General features: G+C 45.2%; 1 protein-coding gene across 6 annotated transcripts in view; it reads left to right on the forward strand.

The window, feature by feature from the left end:
• The window catches only part of MSH3 (mutS homolog 3), a 102,006-nt gene that overhangs the window by 2,045 nt on the left and 79,595 nt on the right, over positions 1-20,366 (forward strand). For 2 of the 6 annotated variants that reach the window (XM_050987455.1, XM_050987451.1), the window contains exons 2-8: positions 2,250-2,373; positions 2,992-3,200; positions 5,539-5,751; positions 7,084-7,200; positions 7,954-8,071; positions 11,947-12,092; positions 13,094-13,260. In XM_050987455.1, coding sequence (XP_050843412.1) covers positions 2,250-2,373; positions 2,992-3,200; positions 5,539-5,751; positions 7,084-7,200; positions 7,954-8,071; positions 11,947-12,092; positions 13,094-13,260 — 1,094 coding nt within the window. Of the gene's footprint in view, positions 1-38; positions 153-2,249; positions 2,374-2,991; positions 3,201-5,538; positions 5,752-7,083; positions 7,201-7,953; positions 8,072-8,602; positions 8,749-9,749; positions 9,917-11,296; positions 11,415-11,946; positions 12,093-13,093; positions 13,261-20,366 lie in introns of those variants that run through there. The other 4 variants (XM_050987454.1, XM_050987450.1, XM_050987453.1 and 1 more) reach the window with 4 other exon arrangements.

Below are 20,366 nucleotides of genomic sequence, written 5' to 3' on the forward strand. Positions count from 1 at the left end.
CCGAGCGGGCGCATCCGGCGGGAGGCGGTGCCGCGGCGCAGGGCCCGGCCATGCCGCGGGGCCGGCGGGGCGGCGGGGCCGCGGGGCAGCCGGTGCTGAGCAGGTTCTTCGGGGCGGCGGCGAGCGGCGGCGAGCGCGGGCCGCACTACACGGTGCGCGGGGCGGGGCGGGGCGGGCACGGCCCGCTATCCCGGTGTCCATCCCGGTGTCCCTGACCGGGGCACGGACACTGCGGAGCAGGTTGCCAGCTCCCGGCTGTACGATCTGTGTGGGCACTGGTACTCGGGGAGCAGCCTGGCAGGAAGGACACGGGGCTGCTGGGCAGGGCCCAGGGCAGGCCCCAGAGAGGATTTGGGCTCTGCAGCATCTGTGTGCTGGGCAGAGCCTGCGGGAGCTGGGCTGGGCAGGCTGCAGGAGGGAGCCCTGCCAGGGGATCCATCCATCCATCCATCCAAACATCCCCAGGGGCTGCTGGAGCACGGGCCGGGCTCTGCCCAGTGCTGCCAGTGCCAGCAGCAGCAGCAGTGCCCATCAAACCAAGGGCAGCAAGGTGCAGGGCAGCAGGAGGAAGAACTTGTGTCCCTGGAGGGGCAGAGGCCTGGAACAGCTGCCCAGGGAGGGCCTGGAGTGTCCCTGGCTGGAGACAGCCCAGCCCAGCTGGACACCTTCCTGTGCCCCTGACCAGGGCTCCCTGCCTGGGCAGGGGATGGACCAGGTGATCTCCAGACATCCCTTCCTACCCCACATATCCTGGGATTCTGTGATACAGGATGTACATGTTTCAGAGGAGCTGGAGCATGGCACAGGTCTGGTGATTTGGGCAAGGCCAGCACGCTGGTCCATGTCTTTGGGGCTTTACTCCAGTGTTGATCCCATGTGCCTTCTAGTTTTGCAAAATGTGGAACTTATTATCATAAGTCAGGATGTTCCCTGAGGTTTGATCTCTGTGTTCTTTGAAGCCTGATCAGCCAGAAGTGAGACCTGATCAGTGGGACAGGCAGCAGCTGCATCCCTTAGTCAAGGGCTCCTACAATTAGCAAGTTTTAGGGATGTAAATCAGGATGTTGGCGTACATGCACTGGTGCCTGGCAGAGCTGTGGAAATGCTCAGGGCCCCCAGGAGCTGCAGCTGCCCCGCTCAGGGCAGTGCCAGGCTCAGCCCTGCAGGTCAGAGGAGCCCGGCTGGGCTCACCCAGGCTGCGGGGCAGCTCGGGCACTGCTGGCAATCCAGGCTGTGCCTTGGTGTGAGGGATGGCAGGGATGGCAGGGAGAGGGCAGGGCTGTGCGGGAACAGCCCGGGCACCCAGGCCTGCCCAGCGCCGTGGAGCAGCCAGGGTCTCTCCTGGGTGTCACTGCTGGCTTGTGGCACGCTGAGGGATGAGTCCCATGTTTGGGCAGCTCTGGCATGCAGTGAGTGAGCTGTGCTCCTGTCCCAGGTGCTGGAGCTCAGGTGCCTCGGGGTCTGAGTGCTGCTAGGTGCAAGGCCAAAAGAGCCTGCAGTGATGCAGATCCTCCCTGTGTCACCTCTGGGGAAAAGTGGCTGTGTCTGCAGGTGGATTTCATTCTGAGTTTGTATTTTCCACTCTCCCTCTAATTACTGTTTCCAGCCCCTTCTGGCCTGGAAGGCTGTTTGCTTTTTTAACCTGTGACTCAGGTCAGCTATTTTGATTGCCTTTGGTCCAAAAATATTTTGAAAGTTGTGGTTACGTCTTTCTGCCCTTGTAGAATGAACTTCCTAATTAGTGTTAATTTGGTGGTATTTAACAGTGGGCTTTAAAACTGCTACTCATGTGGGTTGTGGTTATGTGGAGGTTTTGGGTTTAGTTGGTAAGGCTGGAGTTCCTGCTTAGTTCCAAGGAAATTTAAATTCCATGGTTAAACCATCTGAGGTCATGATATGAAATGTGGATGCAAGCTGCTGAAAGCTCCTGTTGTATGCTTCTCTGCAAAGTGTTTATGTTCTGTTGGATTTACAAGTTACTTCTTCATATTGAGTCAAGCTTCTTGCAAAAGATCAATGATGAAACAGCAAAATTGGTGAATTTTCTGCTTACATAGTGTTTTAAATGCGTATTTCAAAAGACATCTAGGGAGAAGGATGCTCCAAGCTCCTCCAGTCTGGCCTTGAGCAGTACCAGGGATGGGAGGTTGGACTGTTTTGCCTTAACTTATTGTGAGGTTGCTTGTTCTCTTTCAGAGAACAGCAAACAGAAAAGGTAACTGAACTTATTAGTTTAATTTACGTTTCAGCCCTCTAAGTGTGGCACAAAAAGGAGCACATCTGCTGAGAGCAATGAACCCTGTGAAAAGAAGACCAAGGCACGGCAGATTACTCTGGAAGAGATCTGTAACCCACTGAAGTCTCAGGATAAAAGTGAGTTGACTGTTAGCAAACCCTTAAGCATTGGCAGCCAGTAAATAAGTTTTTCATTGTCAGCTGCTCTGTTGCTTCAGAAATGCCTGAGTTCTGTCTGGCTTTGAGCAGATAATTTAATAAGTTAATGCTGGTATGAAAACCAGTGAATGTACAGTTCATTATGTTTCCATAGAAAAAAATTAGCCTCTTCAGTTTCAAAGTGGGAACAGTATTAAATTTGTTGGTGTGATGCTTTGAAGTATCACTAGTACACCCTCAAGAGGCAATACTGTCTGCTTAAAGAAGTGTATTGAAAGAAAATCTGCTTGATTCCCAGTCTTCTTAGCTGTGTGGCTGTGCAGTTGTCAGTCCAAAAAATAATGATGCATCTCTTCCCACATGGAGAGAAGCACACAAGTGAGGAATATTGGTTTTCCAGGGAAGTTAACCAAGCTGTTTAAGTGCATGATTCTGTCAGGCTGGCAGAAATACTGCAGTGGGAGAGGAGAGGGAACCTAGGGAAGAGAGACCTGGAGCAGAGTGGTTGTGTCTGTGCTTACTGATGTTCTTCTAATAGACATTCTCTTTTATAAAATAAGTTGCTAATGTGTTTTTTTTTATGAATTTTCACTGAAGAAGGACCTCAGAAGTGTGAGAAGTCCCGTATCTGTTTGGAAACTCTGGGCAGGCTGAGAGAGTTCTGCAGTGATTCAAACCAGCAGTGGACCAGCCTCCGGGAGGATGGCTTTCAGGAGAAAGAAAAATGTCCCAGTGTTACTGGGAGGAGCTCAGAACTGAAAAATCCTCTTCCATCTTGGGACAGCTGCCCAAAGGTGGCACAGAAGGTAGGCAGAGATTAGGCCCTGTGGGGTTTGTGGATTGCTTGTTATGAGTCAAGCCAGCAAACTCTGGCACAAGCTTCCCTTTGTGCTCTGATGTGGAATGGTGCAGCAGAGCCCCACAGACCTGTGCTTGTGTACAGATGTTTTCCTGAAGCTCCTTGCATGGTGAGCAGGTTGGCTGCTCTGGCTCCTCCTGGCACCATTGAACAGCAGCATGGTGAGGGAGCAGAAGCCCTGTTGGTGTCACCTGTGCCCGTGGGGGAAGCTGTGACACACTAATAACACATGTTCAGAGAGGCACTTTGCTCAGCTTGCTTTCAGTTCCAGATGTGGGCTCTCAAACTTCTAACAGGCTTTCTTTGCAAAAATGTTGTGTAGGGTTATCACTGAGATGTGGCTTAATCTAGTTGCTGGTAAATCTAACCAGTCAAGGTGTCACTGCTTTTTCATCTGCAGAAGGTGGGGGTAGCTTACACAAAGAATTGTCATGATGATATGTGTGGTGCAAGTCAAGACACTTGAATGGAGTAATGGTATTTTGCTTCCCCTTACTTAGGGGTAGTTAACATTAGTTAACTGGGGGGGGGTTGGGGGTCAGCTGCTCAGGCCCCTGAATGCATCTCAAGGCTGCTGTGGTGGCTGCTCTTTAGGGGAGTTCTCCATCTGGCTTTTTGAGGGAAGAAGCTTGTATGAAAAGCTGATTTTAGCCTTCCCTGTCTGAGGGCTGTGGCCTTTCCCTAGGGGGGGGTCTGCTTTGTATGGATGTGGGGTCCAAATGCTGAAGTGAGCAGCTTGTGGCAAGGTAATTCTGTTGTGGTAAGGGGTTGAGGTTGTGAGAATGTGGTCAGTTGGAAAACCCAGAAAATTGATTTTTCTTGCCTTCCTTGGCAGGGGTCCTTTTAGCTCTTTGTGTCTTGCTTTTTGCTTGGTAACCTTCCTCCAGCTGGTAAGACCATCTCAGCAAGTCAGTTTTTGTGTCTGCTTCTCCTCCTTTTGCCTGGTTTCATGCCCTTATTTCACACGGTTTGTCATGACAGTTTCCTGTAAAATGAGACCAGGTCACCCTGTTTAGCTGGCACAGACCTTGGACCAAAGAGTGCTGAGTCTGTGATCTGAGGATTTGGCAGCAGAGACATCTGAGCTCCTGAGGCCACCCAAGTTCTGGGTGCAGGGCAGCTTTGTTTGAGCTGGGCTGGGTTTTCTTGCTTACTGGTGTGCAGTTGTGAGGATTTTGCAGTTACAGCTAAGTGCTGTTTTCCCCACTTGTTCTCTGGCTGCACACTTTGTACATTCCCATGACCCAAAGTATATATGATTTAAGCAGTCTCTGTTTGTTTTTTTTTTTTTTTTTTTTTTTTTTTGGTGTGTTTGTTCTGTTTTGTCTTGTTTTTCCTGAATTGCCATTGCTGCTAAACAGTCTGTTCACTTTGCTTCTTGTCGTCTGAATGGGACTCTTGGCAGAAATGTTATTTGATTTGTTTGCAGATGCAGAATTTATAGCACAACCTGACTGTGTTTTGAATATGCTTTAAAAAATTCTGGAGGGTGTTGCATTTGTATTTTTTTTAACCAATATTATCTGCACTTGATCTTGTAGTGTAAGTGAGGGGGAATTTTCCTGTAAGTGAAAGACTTTCCAGCGTTTTGCTCTGCACTTCTGAGCCTGTCACCCTGCTGACAATAGAGAATACCACAGCGTGGTAGAGCTGAAGTTGCTTGGCAAGAATAGGCTACATAATGTCATTGCAAATTATAAACTGCAGACAGAGTGAGCTCAAAGCATTGCACATTGAAGGTTTTAAAAACTGTAGTGCTGATTTTCTGTGTTTAAGTTGTTTTGAGAGGTTTGCTGAACTTATGGAGGAAGTTCAGACTGGAGAAGGAGTACAGTTTTGGTGGCTGAGACAGGGAACTGAGACTCAAGTTGGTTTATTTCTTGTGAAATGATTCTCTGTGAACATCATTAATCTCTTCATGCGGGAGTGTCTCACCTGTAAACTGGAGCAGTAATTCATCCTTATTTCAATGTGTGGCCTGTTTAGACTGCCCAGAGTCAGCAGCCTGCATTGTCTTGGTCTGTGCTTTTAGAGCCTGCGATACAATAGGGTTCTGATTTCCCCTCAGGTGTCTGAGGACTATCTAACTTTGACTTTCATGACTTTTTAGTTCCTTTTCATTCCAAATATACGGTGTTCTGTATATCCTGCTGCAGTAATTGTGCTGCAGCTTGGGGGCTCTTTGCTGCAAGAGCAATCTTTAACTCTGTGGTCAGTGCAAACCAAGGAGGGGGCAATTGATTTGCTGGATTCCTAATTTCCGCTTTTCCATCTTTTATTTACAGGAGCAGTTACAATGTAATCTTAGTCAGTTTTCTGCGTCTCTTAAGTCCTATGAAAACTCTCAAAATTCTTCAGAGACAAATCTTAATAAAAGAACCAAAAGCATTTACACTCCACTCGAACTCCAGTTCATAGAAATGAAGAAAAAGTACAAAGACACTGTTTTGTGTGTGGAATGTGGATACAAATACCGGTTCTTTGGAGACGATGCAGAGGTAATATTTTCCAAGATTATGCAAAGATACTTGGATTATGCTGGTGTCATCCTAGGTTTAGGGCCAGATCTGAAAGAGAGACTTCTTTGGGGGCATGAGGGGGTATTTTGTTTTGTTTTGTTACTTGAAATCAAGATGAAAAATCCCTGTGTGCTGAAAATCAAGACTATCCATTATGCACGCTTTTTTTTTTTTTTTGGCCAAAATGGCATTTATTATTTTGCAATCACATGGTAGTGCTTGCTGTCTTGGATACTGAGAATTTAAGGTGAGTTCTCAGTCAGAGTTTTGTTAAGGTTGAAAAACTTTTTGAGGTGAATTGTACATCATGGCTCAGAACTCTACTGTAATGTAAATATAATACATAACTGTAATGTGTGACATTAGGAATCTTTCAGATTGAAAGGCAGGGGAGCAAGTGGTGTTAGAAAAGAGGAATATAGCAGGTGTAGCCTGGGTGCAGAGAGCATCCTGAATGCATGCCTGGATATGATGCCTACACATGGCAGATCTGTAGGAACTGGAAAGGACTATATAACAAACATAATGTTAAAGTGATTGTTTGTAAACGTTTCATAATGCTTTTTCTTATGATCTGTCCCAAAGTCGTTGCTACCAACCTTTGTTTGGTGCTATTTTCACACTTGAGACCAGTGAGAAATGTTGCTTGGTTACTGGGAATTCATTTTCCCCATCATATTTGTGCTGCGTAATTTGTCTGCTCATTTGCTGGTGTACTTACAGCCCAGAAATAGAAATATGCATTTCAGATAGGTCAGTGTTTGCCTGCAGGTCCTGCCTAGCACCCATCCTGTGCTCAGTGAACACCTGGGGCAAAAAGACCATACAAATCACACATGATAATGTCACATTTTAGTAAGTCTTGTCACTCTTTTTTGTCAAGTATTTAGTTTCCACTGCTGTTCAATATTGATTTTTCAGTATATTAGTTGATTGGCCAGTTTAATCCCATCTTTATGACCACAAACTAAATGCTTCCATTGCTGCTGCGTTTCTAGTGGTGTGAAAATCGTTTGACCTTTTGCTGAGCTGTGTTTCAGACCCCGTGTGTGCCGTGTGGGTGGTTTACCTCACAGTGGTAAAGATCAAGGTGCAACCTTAAAACCTGACACCTGCAGCCTGTGATAGTGAATCCCCTGTTTATGGCAGTGCTGGGACAGGGAGGTGGAGGGGCCCCTCCAGGCTTTCTCCTGGAATGTTTTCCCTTTGTCACTGAGCTTTTAATTGTAGTTGTGCATCACTGTTGTCATAGAGATAAGCTCCTTACCTTCTTAAATTACTTTGTGACCCGTTGGCTGACTCTTGTTGCAGATTGCAGCTAAGGAGCTGAACATTTACTGTCACCTGGATCACAACTTCATGACTGCCAGCATCCCCAGCCACCGGCTCTTCGTCCACGTGCGCCGCCTGGTAGCCAAGGGACACAAGGTTACCCCTGACTCCTGCTAATTGAGTACAGACCAGCCCTGAGAGGACTTGCACTGCTTGTACCTGCCCCTGGTTTCACCTGAGAAGTGGGCAGCTTGTTATCCCTGGTTCCTGCAGTAGAAATGGCCAACTTCCCTTTGTTTCAGATTCTCTGTGCTGGGGGTGTGGTGAGCCATTAGCAGATTCAGAGAAGTGTTCATTTTTTCAGGAACAGTTCCAGAACAATTATTTTTCTCAGTGTTTTTGTATCAAGTTTTTGCATTTAGTAAGGAGAAACATACATACCCTCTCTGTGTTTTATTATTCCTCACATCCTTGTTTTTCTTATCCCAGCCCACTGTTTTTTTCTCTGTTCCTTCCTGTTCTGCATCCCTGTAATTCTGTGGCTTTCTGGTGATAGCCTCTTTTTATGCTTCCATTTCCAAGAAAAGGACTTGTTGATTCTAAATTGGATGCAAGCAACCATTCTCTAATAAGCAGTGACGTCCAGCTAAATTGTTTCAAAATAGGACGAAAAGCACAGGTACAGAAGTTGAGAGGGCAGTCAGGAGTAGGAACAGGGTCAGGAAAAGCACTGCCTTATAATCTCATTAGTAGGATTGATGTGAGAGCCCTTTCTGTTGATCATGTATTCCAGCTTGAATTGTGCATTTGTTGTTTGCACATCTTAAAAGATTACCAGATATATAGAATATTAAAAATAATAATTTATTGCCAGAGATCTAACTTTGCTTTTTGTTTGTCCGCCTGTAGGTTGGAGTAATAAAACAGATGGAAACAGCAGCACTGAAAGCTGCTGGAGAAAACAAAAGCTCTCTCTTCAGCCGTAAGCTGACTGCCCTCTACACTAAGTCTACACTTATTGGAGAAGATATCCTTTTCAAACAAACTTGGTTTCAGACTAACCTGTGGGAGGCCTTGATTCTGGTGTTATCACCGGGATGGAACATGGGCAGCTAGTGGCTGACACGAGAGTGGCAGCAGGAAATAAAGTCCCTTTAATTTTGTGTTGTGGTAAAACATCTTGCTGTCTTTACAAACAAGTCATTCTCCTCAGGGCTGTAGGTTTGTTGTGTTTGCTGCAGTTGCTTTTTGAAGTCATGGAGTGGGCTTAACCAAATCTGCAGTGTCCTGCAGATCTGGCCTAAAAAATGTTAGAATAAGAGAGAAACAGCTTTTAACCAATGAATTTAATTTCTTTTCTTCCTTTTTTTTTTTTTTGTTTTGCTCTATGCTGTCTTGTCTACCTCATGTTTTTAATTTAATTTCTCGAACAAACCTAATAGATACCAGGAACTAAAAAGATTGTTAGATTAATGTCTGAGAGTACAAGACTTAGCTCTGGAAAGACCTGTGAACAGTCCAGCCCAATCTGTGTGGTATTTTTTTGACCATTTGTTACATGTGAACCCTTTGTTGAGGCTGGATGATTCTGTAGATGTTGAAGAAGTAACAGCAGATGTCCCTGATAGCTACCTCCTCTGCATCTGTGAAAATGGAGACCGCGGGAAGGACGGGAAGAAAGGTGACATTGTTACAGGCATTATGGTAAGTTAGTTTCTCTGCAGTCAGTATTTTGGGGTCTCTGTGGGGTTGTTTTGTTGTGCGTTTTGGTTTTTTTTATTTCTGGGGAGGTGGGTGGCTATCTTGTTAAATTCATGACTGTTCTGTCTTTCAGATTTTATTTTGTGGGGGAGTAGGAATTGATTTTTTTTTTTTTTTCCAAAAAAGAGGCACTTTAGGTAAGATATCTGTGTGTGAACTGTGATGGCTTTATATTTGAAAACTTCAAAGCTATGGAGTGGATAGTTGAACATTTATCAAACTGGTTTTGCTGCTGCTTCACTTGAAAAGATATTAGTATTTTAACCAAATACATTAGGAAAATCATTTGTTCAGATGCTTTAGAAATTTAAATGTTTAAACATTTTTAGGGTCAATATTCTAAGGCTTGTGAGCACTTACTTCCTCTACAAAATACCATTCTTTAGAGGAAGAGACTTTAGAGGATTTTTTACTACTTTCACTTCAGATTTGTATTGGTGAAGATTAAACCCAGTCCTGGTTAACCAGCAAAACACAGTGATAACTGAAGCCCAGTCAGCTGGTAATGAATTAATTAAAAAGTGTCTTGATTGTGTCTCTGCTTGAATGTCATACTGCTGCTGGGAGAGAACAAGAGAAGCAAGTGTTCAAATTCCAGTTCGAATTACATGTGCATTTCACAGGCTTCAGTCAGTAGATTTGTCTGGTATTAAATATTCAACAGTGATGGACTGCTAACAGCAAAAGCACATTTACATTTGTAAGGTATTGTTCCCACTTCCCAGGACAAAGTTGTGTTAGTGTTTTGAGGTTATTGTTGTGTCATGGGTTTGAAGAAAAGCACATTCAGGTTTTTGGATCTGCCGCTTTCGCTCGCTCTGTGTGGGGGTGCTGTATAATTTTACACCATTGATTTTCTTTCTGGTTAACAGTTTGAGCTGCTGAAGCAGTCCCTGAAAATGTGAATATCCTCTGGATATATGTGGTACATTTTTGTTTGTCAGGCCATCCAGCCAACCACAGGAGAAGTGATTTTTGACAGTTTTCGGGACGGCGCTTCCCGCTCGGAGCTGGAGAGTCGCGTTCTGCGCCTGCAGCCCGTGGAGATAATCCTTCCATCCAGGCTGTCAGATCCATCTGAAAAGCTCATCCACAGCATAACCTCCATGAGGTGAGTTCTGTGGGGCTCTCTTTCCCAGAGCCAGCGGTGGAGCTGAGATCTGGGAGCAGGTATGGATCTCTAGTTCTGTCATGGCCCTTTCCAGAGTGGCTGCAGTTTGCTGCTGGGTTCAGAACTTCCCAAATCCCTCCGAGTGCTGGGCACTTGCTCCTAAGTTGTGTTTAGACTGAAGTTCATGGCTTCTGTCTGTGTCCTGTGAAAGATTTGTGCACTTAAACATTGTCATTGTCGGGGTCCTGCTAGCACAGGATCTGCTGGAATAATTTCCAAGCTCAGTCACTTAACTCTCAGATATGAAAGAGGTGCTATGTGGCTTTTTTTCCCTGATTGTCATAGTTTTGAGATTTCTAAAAGACACGAGACTTCCTTTTCTATTACTGTGGGTAGGTGTAGAAAACCCTTGCAGCTGCTATTTGATCCTGTTTGTCCTTTTGCACCATCTTGGACTGGGGTACAGACCTGGAAGTATTGTGACTGATCATCTCTTTGCTTGCAGTTCTCTTGGCATGTTTCTAGAGGAACTTTGTTACCTGTTTTCTCTATCACTTTTTCTGTGTAGTAAAGCCAGAGTAGGATCTAACTTTTGGGATGATAGGTGAAAGATGAAGTAGTGTTCTGAACAGAGGGGATGAAATCCTGCAGATGCTGTTTTTTGGAGGAAATTCAGTTTTTCACCTTTTTCTTTTTAACCTTGCAGTTTGGGGCTGTAGAGAGCTGGTTTAGAGTTTGGCATTTCAGTTTTCAATGAAATTGTTGTTCTGGTGCTATTTTTTTTTTCTTTCTTTTTTTATTTGGTGTTTTGTTCGTTGTGCACAGTAGAGAATGTTAATAGTTCCAGAACAATTATTTTTCTCAGTGTTTTTGTATCAAGTTTTTGCATTTAGTAAGGAGAAACATACATACCCTCTCTGTGTTTTATTATTCCTCACATCCTTGTTTTTCTTATCCCAGCCCACTGTTTTTTTCTCTGTTCCTTCCTGTTCTGCATCCCTGTAATTCTGTGGCTTTCTGGTGATAGCCTCTTTTTATGCTTCCATTTCCAAGAAAAGGACTTGTTGATTCTAAATTGGATGCAAGCAACCATTCTCTAATAAGCAGTGACGTCCAGCTAAATTGTTTCAAAATAGGACGAAAAGCACAGGTACAGAAGTTGAGAGGGCAGTCAGGAGTAGGAACAGGGTCAGGAAAAGCACTGCCTTATAATCTCATTAGTAGGATTGATGTGAGAGCCCTTTCTGTTGATCATGTATTCCAGCTTGAATTGTGCATTTGTTGTTTGCACATCTTAAAAGATTACCAGATATATAGAATATTAAAAATAATAATTTATTGCCAGAGATCTAACTTTGCTTTTTGTTTGTCCGCCTGTAGGTTGGAGTAATAAAACAGATGGAAACAGCAGCACTGAAAGCTGCTGGAGAAAACAAAAGCTCTCTCTTCAGCCGTAAGCTGACTGCCCTCTACACTAAGTCTACACTTATTGGAGAAGATATCCTTTTCAAACAAACTTGGTTTCAGACTAACCTGTGGGAGGCCTTGATTCTGGTGTTATCACCGGGATGGAACATGGGCAGCTAGTGGCTGACACGAGAGTGGCAGCAGGAAATAAAGTCCCTTTAATTTTGTGTTGTGGTAAAACATCTTGCTGTCTTTACAAACAAGTCATTCTCCTCAGGGCTGTAGGTTTGTTGTGTTTGCTGCAGTTGCTTTTTGAAGTCATGGAGTGGGCTTAACCAAATCTGCAGTGTCCTGCAGATCTGGCCTAAAAAATGTTAGAATAAGAGAGAAACAGCTTTTAACCAATGAATTTAATTTCTTTTCTTCCTTTTTTTTTTTTTTTGTTTTGCTCTATGCTGTCTTGTCTACCTCATGTTTTTAATTTAATTTCTCGAACAAACCTAATAGATACCAGGAACTAAAAAGATTGTTAGATTAATGTCTGAGAGTACAAGACTTAGCTCTGGAAAGACCTGTGAACAGTCCAGCCCAATCTGTGTGGTATTTTTTTGACCATTTGTTACATGTGAACCCTTTGTTGAGGCTGGATGATTCTGTAGATGTTGAAGAAGTAACAGCAGATGTCCCTGATAGCTACCTCCTCTGCATCTGTGAAAATGGAGACCGCGGGAAGGACGGGAAGAAAGGTGACATTGTTACAGGCATTATGGTAAGTTAGTTTCTCTGCAGTCAGTATTTTGGGGTCTCTGTGGGGTTGTTTTGTTGTGCGTTTTGGTTTTTTTTATTTCTGGGGAGGTGGGTGGCTATCTTGTTAAATTCATGACTGTTCTGTCTTTCAGATTTTATTTTGTGGGGGAGTAGGAATTGATTTTTTTTTTTTTTTCCAAAAAAGAGGCACTTTAGGTAAGATATCTGTGTGTGAACTGTGATGGCTTTATATTTGAAAACTTCAAAGCTATGGAGTGGATAGTTGAACATTTATCAAACTGGTTTTGCTGCTGCTTCACTTGAAAAGATATTAGTATTTTAACCAAATACATTAGGAAAATCATTTGTTCAGATGCTTTAGAAATTTAAATGTTTAAACATTTTTAGGGTCAATATTCTAAGGCTTGTGAGCACTTACTTCCTCTACAAAATACCATTCTTTAGAGGAAGAGACTTTAGAGGATTTTTTACTACTTTCACTTCAGATTTGTATTGGTGAAGATTAAACCCAGTCCTGGTTAACCAGCAAAACACAGTGATAACTGAAGCCCAGTCAGCTGGTAATGAATTAATTAAAAAGTGTCTTGATTGTGTCTCTGCTTGAATGTCATACTGCTGCTGGGAGAGAACAAGAGAAGCAAGTGTTCAAATTCCAGTTCGAATTACATGTGCATTTCACAGGCTTCAGTCAGTAGATTTGTCTGGTATTAAATATTCAACAGTGATGGACTGCTAACAGCAAAAGCACATTTACATTTGTAAGGTATTGTTCCCACTTCCCAGGACAAAGTTGTGTTAGTGTTTTGAGGTTATTGTTGTGTCATGGGTTTGAAGAAAAGCACATTCAGGTTTTTGGATCTGCCGCTTTCGCTCGCTCTGTGTGGGGGTGCTGTATAATTTTACACCATTGATTTTCTTTCTGGTTAACAGTTTGAGCTGCTGAAGCAGTCCCTGAAAATGTGAATATCCTCTGGATATATGTGGTACATTTTTGTTTGTCAGGCCATCCAGCCAACCACAGGAGAAGTGATTTTTGACAGTTTTCGGGACGGCGCTTCCCGCTCGGAGCTGGAGAGTCGCGTTCTGCGCCTGCAGCCCGTGGAGATAATCCTTCCATCCAGGCTGTCAGATCCATCTGAAAAGCTCATCCACAGCATAACCTCCATGAGGTGAGTTCTGTGGGGCTCTCTTTCCCAGAGCCAGCGGTGGAGCTGAGATCTGGGAGCAGGTATGGATCTCTAGTTCTGTCATGGCCCTTTCCAGAGTGGCTGCAGTTTGCTGCTGGGTTCAGAACTTCCCAAATCCCTCCGAGTGCTGGGCACTTGCTCCTAAGTTGTGTTTAGACTGAAGTTCATGGCTTCTGTCTGTGTCCTGTGAAAGATTTGTGCACTTAAACATTGTCATTGTCGGGGTCCTGCTAGCACAGGATCTGCTGGAATAATTTCCAAGCTCAGTCACTTAACTCTCAGATATGAAAGAGGTGCTATGTGGCTTTTTTTCCCTGATTGTCATAGTTTTGAGATTTCTAAAAGACACGAGACTTCCTTTTCTATTACTGTGGGTAGGTGTAGAAAACCCTTGCAGCTGCTATTTGATCCTGTTTGTCCTTTTGCACCATCTTGGACTGGGGTACAGACCTGGAAGTATTGTGACTGATCATCTCTTTGCTTGCAGTTCTCTTGGCATGTTTCTAGAGGAACTTTGTTACCTGTTTTCTCTATCACTTTTTCTGTGTAGTAAAGCCAGAGTAGGATCTAACTTTTGGGATGATAGGTGAAAGATGAAGTAGTGTTCTGAACAGAGGGGATGAAATCCTGCAGATGCTGTTTTTTGGAGGAAATTCAGTTTTTCACCTTTTTCTTTTTAACCTTGCAGTTTGGGGCTGTAGAGAGCTGGTTTAGAGTTTGGCATTTCAGTTTTCAATGAAATTGTTGTTCTGGTGCTATTTTTTTTTTCTTTCTTTTTTTATTTGGTGTTTTGTTCGTTGTGCACAGTAGAGAATGTTAATGAGTGACTTCTCATTTTCATGAAGACAAAAAAATGCTACCCATTAGCTGATTTTGTGAACAGGGATTAGTTTGTAGTTTTTCACCTTTCTGGTAATTTGCTAGGCAGCTTTCTAGCCCAAATGCCCTTAATTACACGAGAGTGACAAAAATAGAGCACATTACTGCCATACACCTCAGCAGCCTTATTTTAAAAACAATTCTTTGTGGATTTTTGCTTGTACCAGAGATTAAACCACTAGAGGGCCCTGAAGTATTTCATAGTAATTTAAGTGATTTCAATATGCTGCTTCCTTGTGCTTTTAATTAGGTTTGGTTTTGTACAGCAGTTATTTCATGTTAATGCATGTCTGTAGTATTCAGGCTTGCTTATTGGCCCAGTATCTGGTGATTTTATCTTTTAGTAGCTCTTTTTCTAAAACCTGTTGTTGAGAATCTTCAATGAGCTGTAAAAAGTGTAATTTCCATAATTTTTTTAAAGACCTTTCTAACTAAAGCAGTGGGAACCAGATCTTGGGGTTCAAGAAGGGTCTTAATCTCTTTGTATGTTAGGGATGCAGCAGGAAAACACTGGGATGATGAAAACAAGGTAGGGATGGGAGAGAAAAATAGTGCCAGGAGTCTAGAGCTTGGAGAGGTTGGGAGGAGAGAGAAGGGAGAAGAGAAGAGAGGAAGAGAGAAGAGAAGGGAAGAGGTCTTTCTAGTCCTCTAGTGTAGTGTAGAAATTGCAGCTGGGGTGATTTGGTGCTGGATGTTGTGCAGTAGAGCTTGGCACTGAGTGAGCCACGTGATGTGGCCAACACAAAGACTGTGCTTATGGTTACCAAAAGAATGAAATAAAGTGTTGAGCTAAGGTAAAGCACTGCAGCTTTGTGAGAGCAGCTCTAAGTTGGTTCAGTGCCCCCTGTACACTTACAAGAGTTGAAAGTCTCTGTGCTTCCCTTCTATTTCTGTGAGGACTTTTTTTTTTTTTATTCTTTGCTATTCTAGGGCAGGTTTAATGACTAGAAAATGCTATTCAAGCACACTGAGCGGGGGGCCAGTGAAGAGCCTTCCCTCAAAAGCAAAGCTTATATTAAAAGTAGGTTACAAAAAGTGGTTCAAGACAAACTGTTCTGGTGAGTACTGTGCTGTTCCCAAACTGTTAGTAACATCTGTTTGCAAGTGTTCACCCGCCTGGAGCAAAATCTTGTCATGGTTCTAATTTCCTTCTTTCTAGAAAGCAGAGGAAAAAGTCTTGCCTTCAGAAAATACTTCCATTTTTTTCCTAAGAACACAGTGTTTTGTACTCCCAGTTCTTTCTAGTCAAGGGTCAGCACCCACCCTCAGCATGCTGGCTGCTTTAAAACCTAGCCTGTAATGGTCTCCTGACATTGTCTTTGAGGCTCCTTTGGGATATTTTTGCTCCTCTCTTGTTGCCTCTTCCTTGTTTTGTTGAAAGATTCAGTGCATCTTCGGAGTGCTCCGTTGTTCCTCTTTTTTCCATTTGCCCTTTCTTTGCAGGGTTTCATTCTGTAGCATTCTTGGACACCATGTGGAAACACACTGCTCACAAGCAGCTTTAACCCACAGTTTCCCCCAGGCCTGCACAGGTTGGTTTGGGCTGCAGGTGGTCTGCAGCTTGTTGTCTGTGATAACCCCAAGGTTCTGAGTATGGGGTTCAGGTTTCTGCTCTCTCCTGAGTGCTGCAGTAGTCTTTGGCTTGGAGTTGTTTCCCTGGAATTCCCCTCTCTTTCAGACCCATTGAGAGCTAAACCTCATCCTCCCTCTCCAGGCATGGTGGAATCCCTCGAGTAGCTGAACCTCCATCATTCTGTTCAACACAAGCCTTTTTAATTTGTGTTTCAGGACCTCTGCAAATATAATTTCAAGCTCTTTCTGCTAAGTGCAGTGCTAATAGCCCTCTAGTTTAGCAGTGGCCTTTGCTTTTAACTGTATTGGGTGAGGTCTCTGCAGGTTTGTTCCTCTCCAGTTTCTGTCGTGGTCTCTTGGAGTGAGCTGTAGTGGATTTATTACATTTGGTCAATGGTGCTGTTCAGTGCTAATTGCTCTCATGGACAGAGTTATGGATTTATGTCATCAGTCAAGTAGAAACTCAGCTGGAATGAACCCTGACTTGTAACTGTGTACAAAATGCTTTTAATTTTGTGGTCTTTATGTGTGACTGCTGGTTGCTCAGATCAGAGGATGCATTCATGTAGTTAATGTTGAGGATTTTTTTTTTTGGGAAGGTCATGTGCATTTATTTACATAGCTCAGCTCCTGAGGTTTGTAGGTGAGCAAGGACAGGAAGGGTTGTAGGGGCAAAAACAAGACCCCAAAGAGTTACAGTGAGAGTAAACAGCATTCCACATAAACTGGTGGAGCAGAGGAGTGGAGAGGGTCTAAAGGGCTGGTGATCATAAAAAGCAGTGGTTTCATGGTTTGTATAGCTTGTAATGTTCCCATGGATTTTTAAGTGAAAAGCAAGCTGTGACAACCATCTTGAGAATGTTTTGTGTCAGTGGAAGCTGCAAGCAGTTAAATTTGCAGCAGGGAAGAAAAAAAGCAACTGAAGTGCAAAAGCAGGACGTGAGCTGTTTTCTGTCAATACAAACCCCAAAAGCATCAGTGAGCAGACATTGACTGACCAGAGGTGTTTTGCACTGCTGAGAGTCCAGCCCATGGTCTGTGCAGCCAGCTGCTTGAGGTGCTCATGTCAGAGCTCTCCCCTTCTGAATGGAGAGGGGAAACGAATCCACTGCAGTGTTCTCATGGCCTGGAGGAGTTGTTTTTTGGCAGTTTGGTCCTGTCTCAGTTAGGACATGCTGCTGTTCTCAGTAGTGGCATGCCTTATTTCCTGTGCCATGCAGGAGAGGGAAGCGTGGGGCTTGCATCTTGTTGCTGAAGAGTGAAGTGTGTTTACTCACCACACCTGCCTGGCTGCCCCTCTCAGTCTGGGCTGTCCTCCAGGTGGAATTGCTGTCCCCCCATGCACGTGGAGCTGGTGCTGCAGGACCACCAAGAGGCAGTTGCAAAGCCCTGTGTCCAAATGCAGAATGCAGTGCGCTGTTCTTACCCTGCACGATAAATTAGATTAAAAGTGTTAGCACTGCCTTTTACAGCAACAGCTGGTCTTTGCAGGCCCTGCCTTGCCCAGCCCTTGTGTTTTTGTAAACTTCCCCCAGGCCAAAGCTCTGATGAGCTTCCCCAGGCTCACACCTGGCTCAGAGGTGCATTATTTATGGCTGCAAAGCATGGAAAACATGCTGTGTTCAGCAGCTGCATTTGTGGCATTATTGCACTGATTAGTAATATTCATGGGTGTGGACTTTTTTTTTCCTCTCCTCCATTTGAGGTAGAAATTATTAAACGAAGAACAATTAAGTCTGGAGCCTTGATGCTTGTCCAGTTTCTTGCTATCAAGAAGTTAACTCTTACACAGTGAAAAAAACCCTTACCTTATAAACAGAAGCAGGAAAAATAAAACTTTAAAGCCTTTGTTAGCTTGTTTAGGCAACTGTTTAATTTATTATTACAGGACAGATCAGAAACTGTAGGAGGTTTTTTTTTTCTTTTTTTTTTGTCCTCTCTGGTTGTTTCTTGTTTTTCCTTTCAGTATATATTCATATGCTGTGATTTTTCACATATTCAAATGGAGAATGAGTCTTAAGCTCTAAAAACTGGCATGCAAGTTTAAATCTTTTTTAGCAGTCTATGAATGTTGGCATATTTGTTGAAGTCCTAGTGTTTTGTTTTAACAAGGACTGCTTTCTCATAATTTATTCAGCTTTGAAACTCACTTGGGACATAACTCCTTCCCTGTGAAACAGTGGCATTGAGGATACTTTGGACGTGTAACTTCTCAACCATTACTTCTTCCCCCACTTCCACATTGTTAGGGGATAGAAATTGCCAGGAGTTAGAAATTCAGCAGTTCTATTCCAGGCAGTGATGCCAGTGAGACAATGTGGGAGAGAGGAAGGCTGAGGCTGTCTGCAGGTTTGACATGCAGGTAGCAGTGAGGTGCAGTGAGGAGAGTAAAGCTCTTGTAGCCTTGGTTCCCAGCCCCTCCTGAGCTGGGCAAGAGAGAAAGGCCGTGAATTTATTTGTTTTTAATAAACCCAGAAAGGAATTGTTTTCTTAATTTTGAAGAGAATGAAACTCAAGTGGCTTTTTAAGTGCCATCAATCTGCTGAACTGCAGAAAGGAACAAGATTTAGCTTTTGGGCTGTCTTTAGCAGTTTAATTCTGTGCTTGACTGAGGAGGTTTGTCTCTTTTAACAGGTGTTCTTTCCTATCTGTGGCAGAGGTAAGAGGCTTTTGGAAAATTAGACTCCTGAGGAGTGGGCTTTAGGCATGGACTCTTCCTCTGGGAGTTTGGGATAGTACAAATGACTGTTAGATGTTCAAAATTCGCCAGAATATTTTTTGGGTTCTCAGTAGAGAATTTGGAATCTCTGCTATTGTAATTAACTCTGTATTGCTTGGCAGCACAGTAATTTTTAAAGCAAGAATATTTTGTGTAAGACACTTGCTTTCAGCTTATGTGAAAGACTTTCTGCAGAGGGGGATAGATGTACTTAAGAACATTTCCTAGCAAATATATTTGAGTGTATTCCTGTTTTTTGTTGTGCCTGTCTGGCTGGTTTCTGTCAGGTGGAAGTAACTGTTTGCCCCTCCATCCCTCCTGTCTGGTGTTTTACAGCTGTGCTCCTGCTTTCTGGAGTCTTGCCCACCTCCTCCTGCCTCTGCCCTTCTGTTTATGTGTCCTGGGTGTCCCTGTCCCCATTCCCAACCAGATTCCATACATTCCTGGCATTCTGGCCCTGTCCTGCTCCTGCAGCCCCCTCTGCAGAGCTGAGGCTGGACCGTGGGGAGGGTGCAAGTGACACCCCTACAACCTGCCTCATCTCTCACATTCCCTGGGCACTGCAGGGGTATGGAAAGGAAGGATGACTGTCCTGGACAGCCCCCTGCCCTCTCACTGCATGCCTCCCACTGCTTTGTGGCTGTGCATATTCCTTTCTACTGAACAGGTCTTGTCAAGGCTTGAGGAGGAACCAGGAGAGCAGTGTGAAGAGCAAGTGATGCCATGAAGCCATGGGTTGGAAGGGGCTTTTAGGTCATCCAGGCCAGCCCCCTGCTGCAGGTGGGTCAGAGCCCTGTCCAGCCTGGCCTTGAATGTCCCCAGGGATGGGGCACCCACCTCCTCCTCCTGGGCAGCCTGTGCCAGGGCCTCACCACCCTCATGGTAAAATACCCCTTCCTCATATCCAGTCTGCATCTGCTCTGTTTCAGGTTAAAAGCATCACTCCTTGCCATGTCTCAACAGAGCTACTGAAAATTCTGTCCCCATCTTCCTTATGGGCTCCCTGTAAGCATTGAAAGGACACCCTGAGCTCAGCCCAAAGCTCCTCCTGCCCGGGAGAGCAGTGCCAGCTGTGCCAGCCTTGGCTGCCAGCAGAGCTGCTCCATCCATCCCTCTGCCCATCCTGGAGCCTCCTCTGGCCTGGCTGCAGCAGCTCCAGCTCCTTCCTGGGCTGGCCCAGGGCTGGGGCAGCTCTGCAGGTGGCTCTGACCGAGGGGCAGAGGGGCAGAATCCCCCCTGCCCTGCTGCCCACGCTGGGCCCGGCCCAGCACGGGGCTCTGGGCTCTGGGCCCGGCCCAGCTCAGGGTTTGGGGTCCCGGCCCAGCCCAGGGTTTGGGGTCCCAGCCCAGCCCAGGGTTTGGGGTCCCAGCCCAGCCCAGCTCAGGGTTTGGGGTCCCAGCCCAGCTCAGGGTTTGGGGTCCCAGCCCAGCCCAGGGTCTGGGGTCCCAGCCCAGCCCAGCCCAGGGTTTGGGGTCCCAGCCCAGCCCAGCCCAGGGTTTGGGGTCCCAGCCCAGCTCAGGGTTTGGGGTCCCAGCCCAGCCCAGGGTTTGGGGTCCCAGCCCAGCCCAGGGTTTGGGGTCCCAGGCCAGCCCAGGGTTTGGGGTCCCAGCCCAGCTCAGGGTTTGGGGTCCCAGCCCAGCCCAGCTCAGGGTTTGGGGTCCCAGCCCAGCCCAGGGTTTGGGGTCCCGGCCCAGCCCAGGGTTTGGGGTCCCAGCCCAGCTCAGGGTTTGGGGTCCCAGCCCAGCCCAGCTCAGGGTTTGGGGTCCCAGCCCAGCCCAGGGTTTGGGGTCCCAGCCCAGCCCAGCCCAGGGTTTGGGGTCCCAGCCCAGCCCAGGGTTTGGGGTCCCGGCAAACAGACACAAACCAAGCTGGGTTTTTCTCAAAGCCATCAGGAATAACAAGTGCACTGTATTGGCAA

Source organism: Serinus canaria, chromosome Z (genome assembly GCF_022539315.1).
Source record: "Serinus canaria isolate serCan28SL12 chromosome Z, serCan2020, whole genome shotgun sequence".
Classification (NCBI taxonomy): domain Eukaryota; kingdom Metazoa; phylum Chordata; class Aves; order Passeriformes; family Fringillidae; genus Serinus; species Serinus canaria.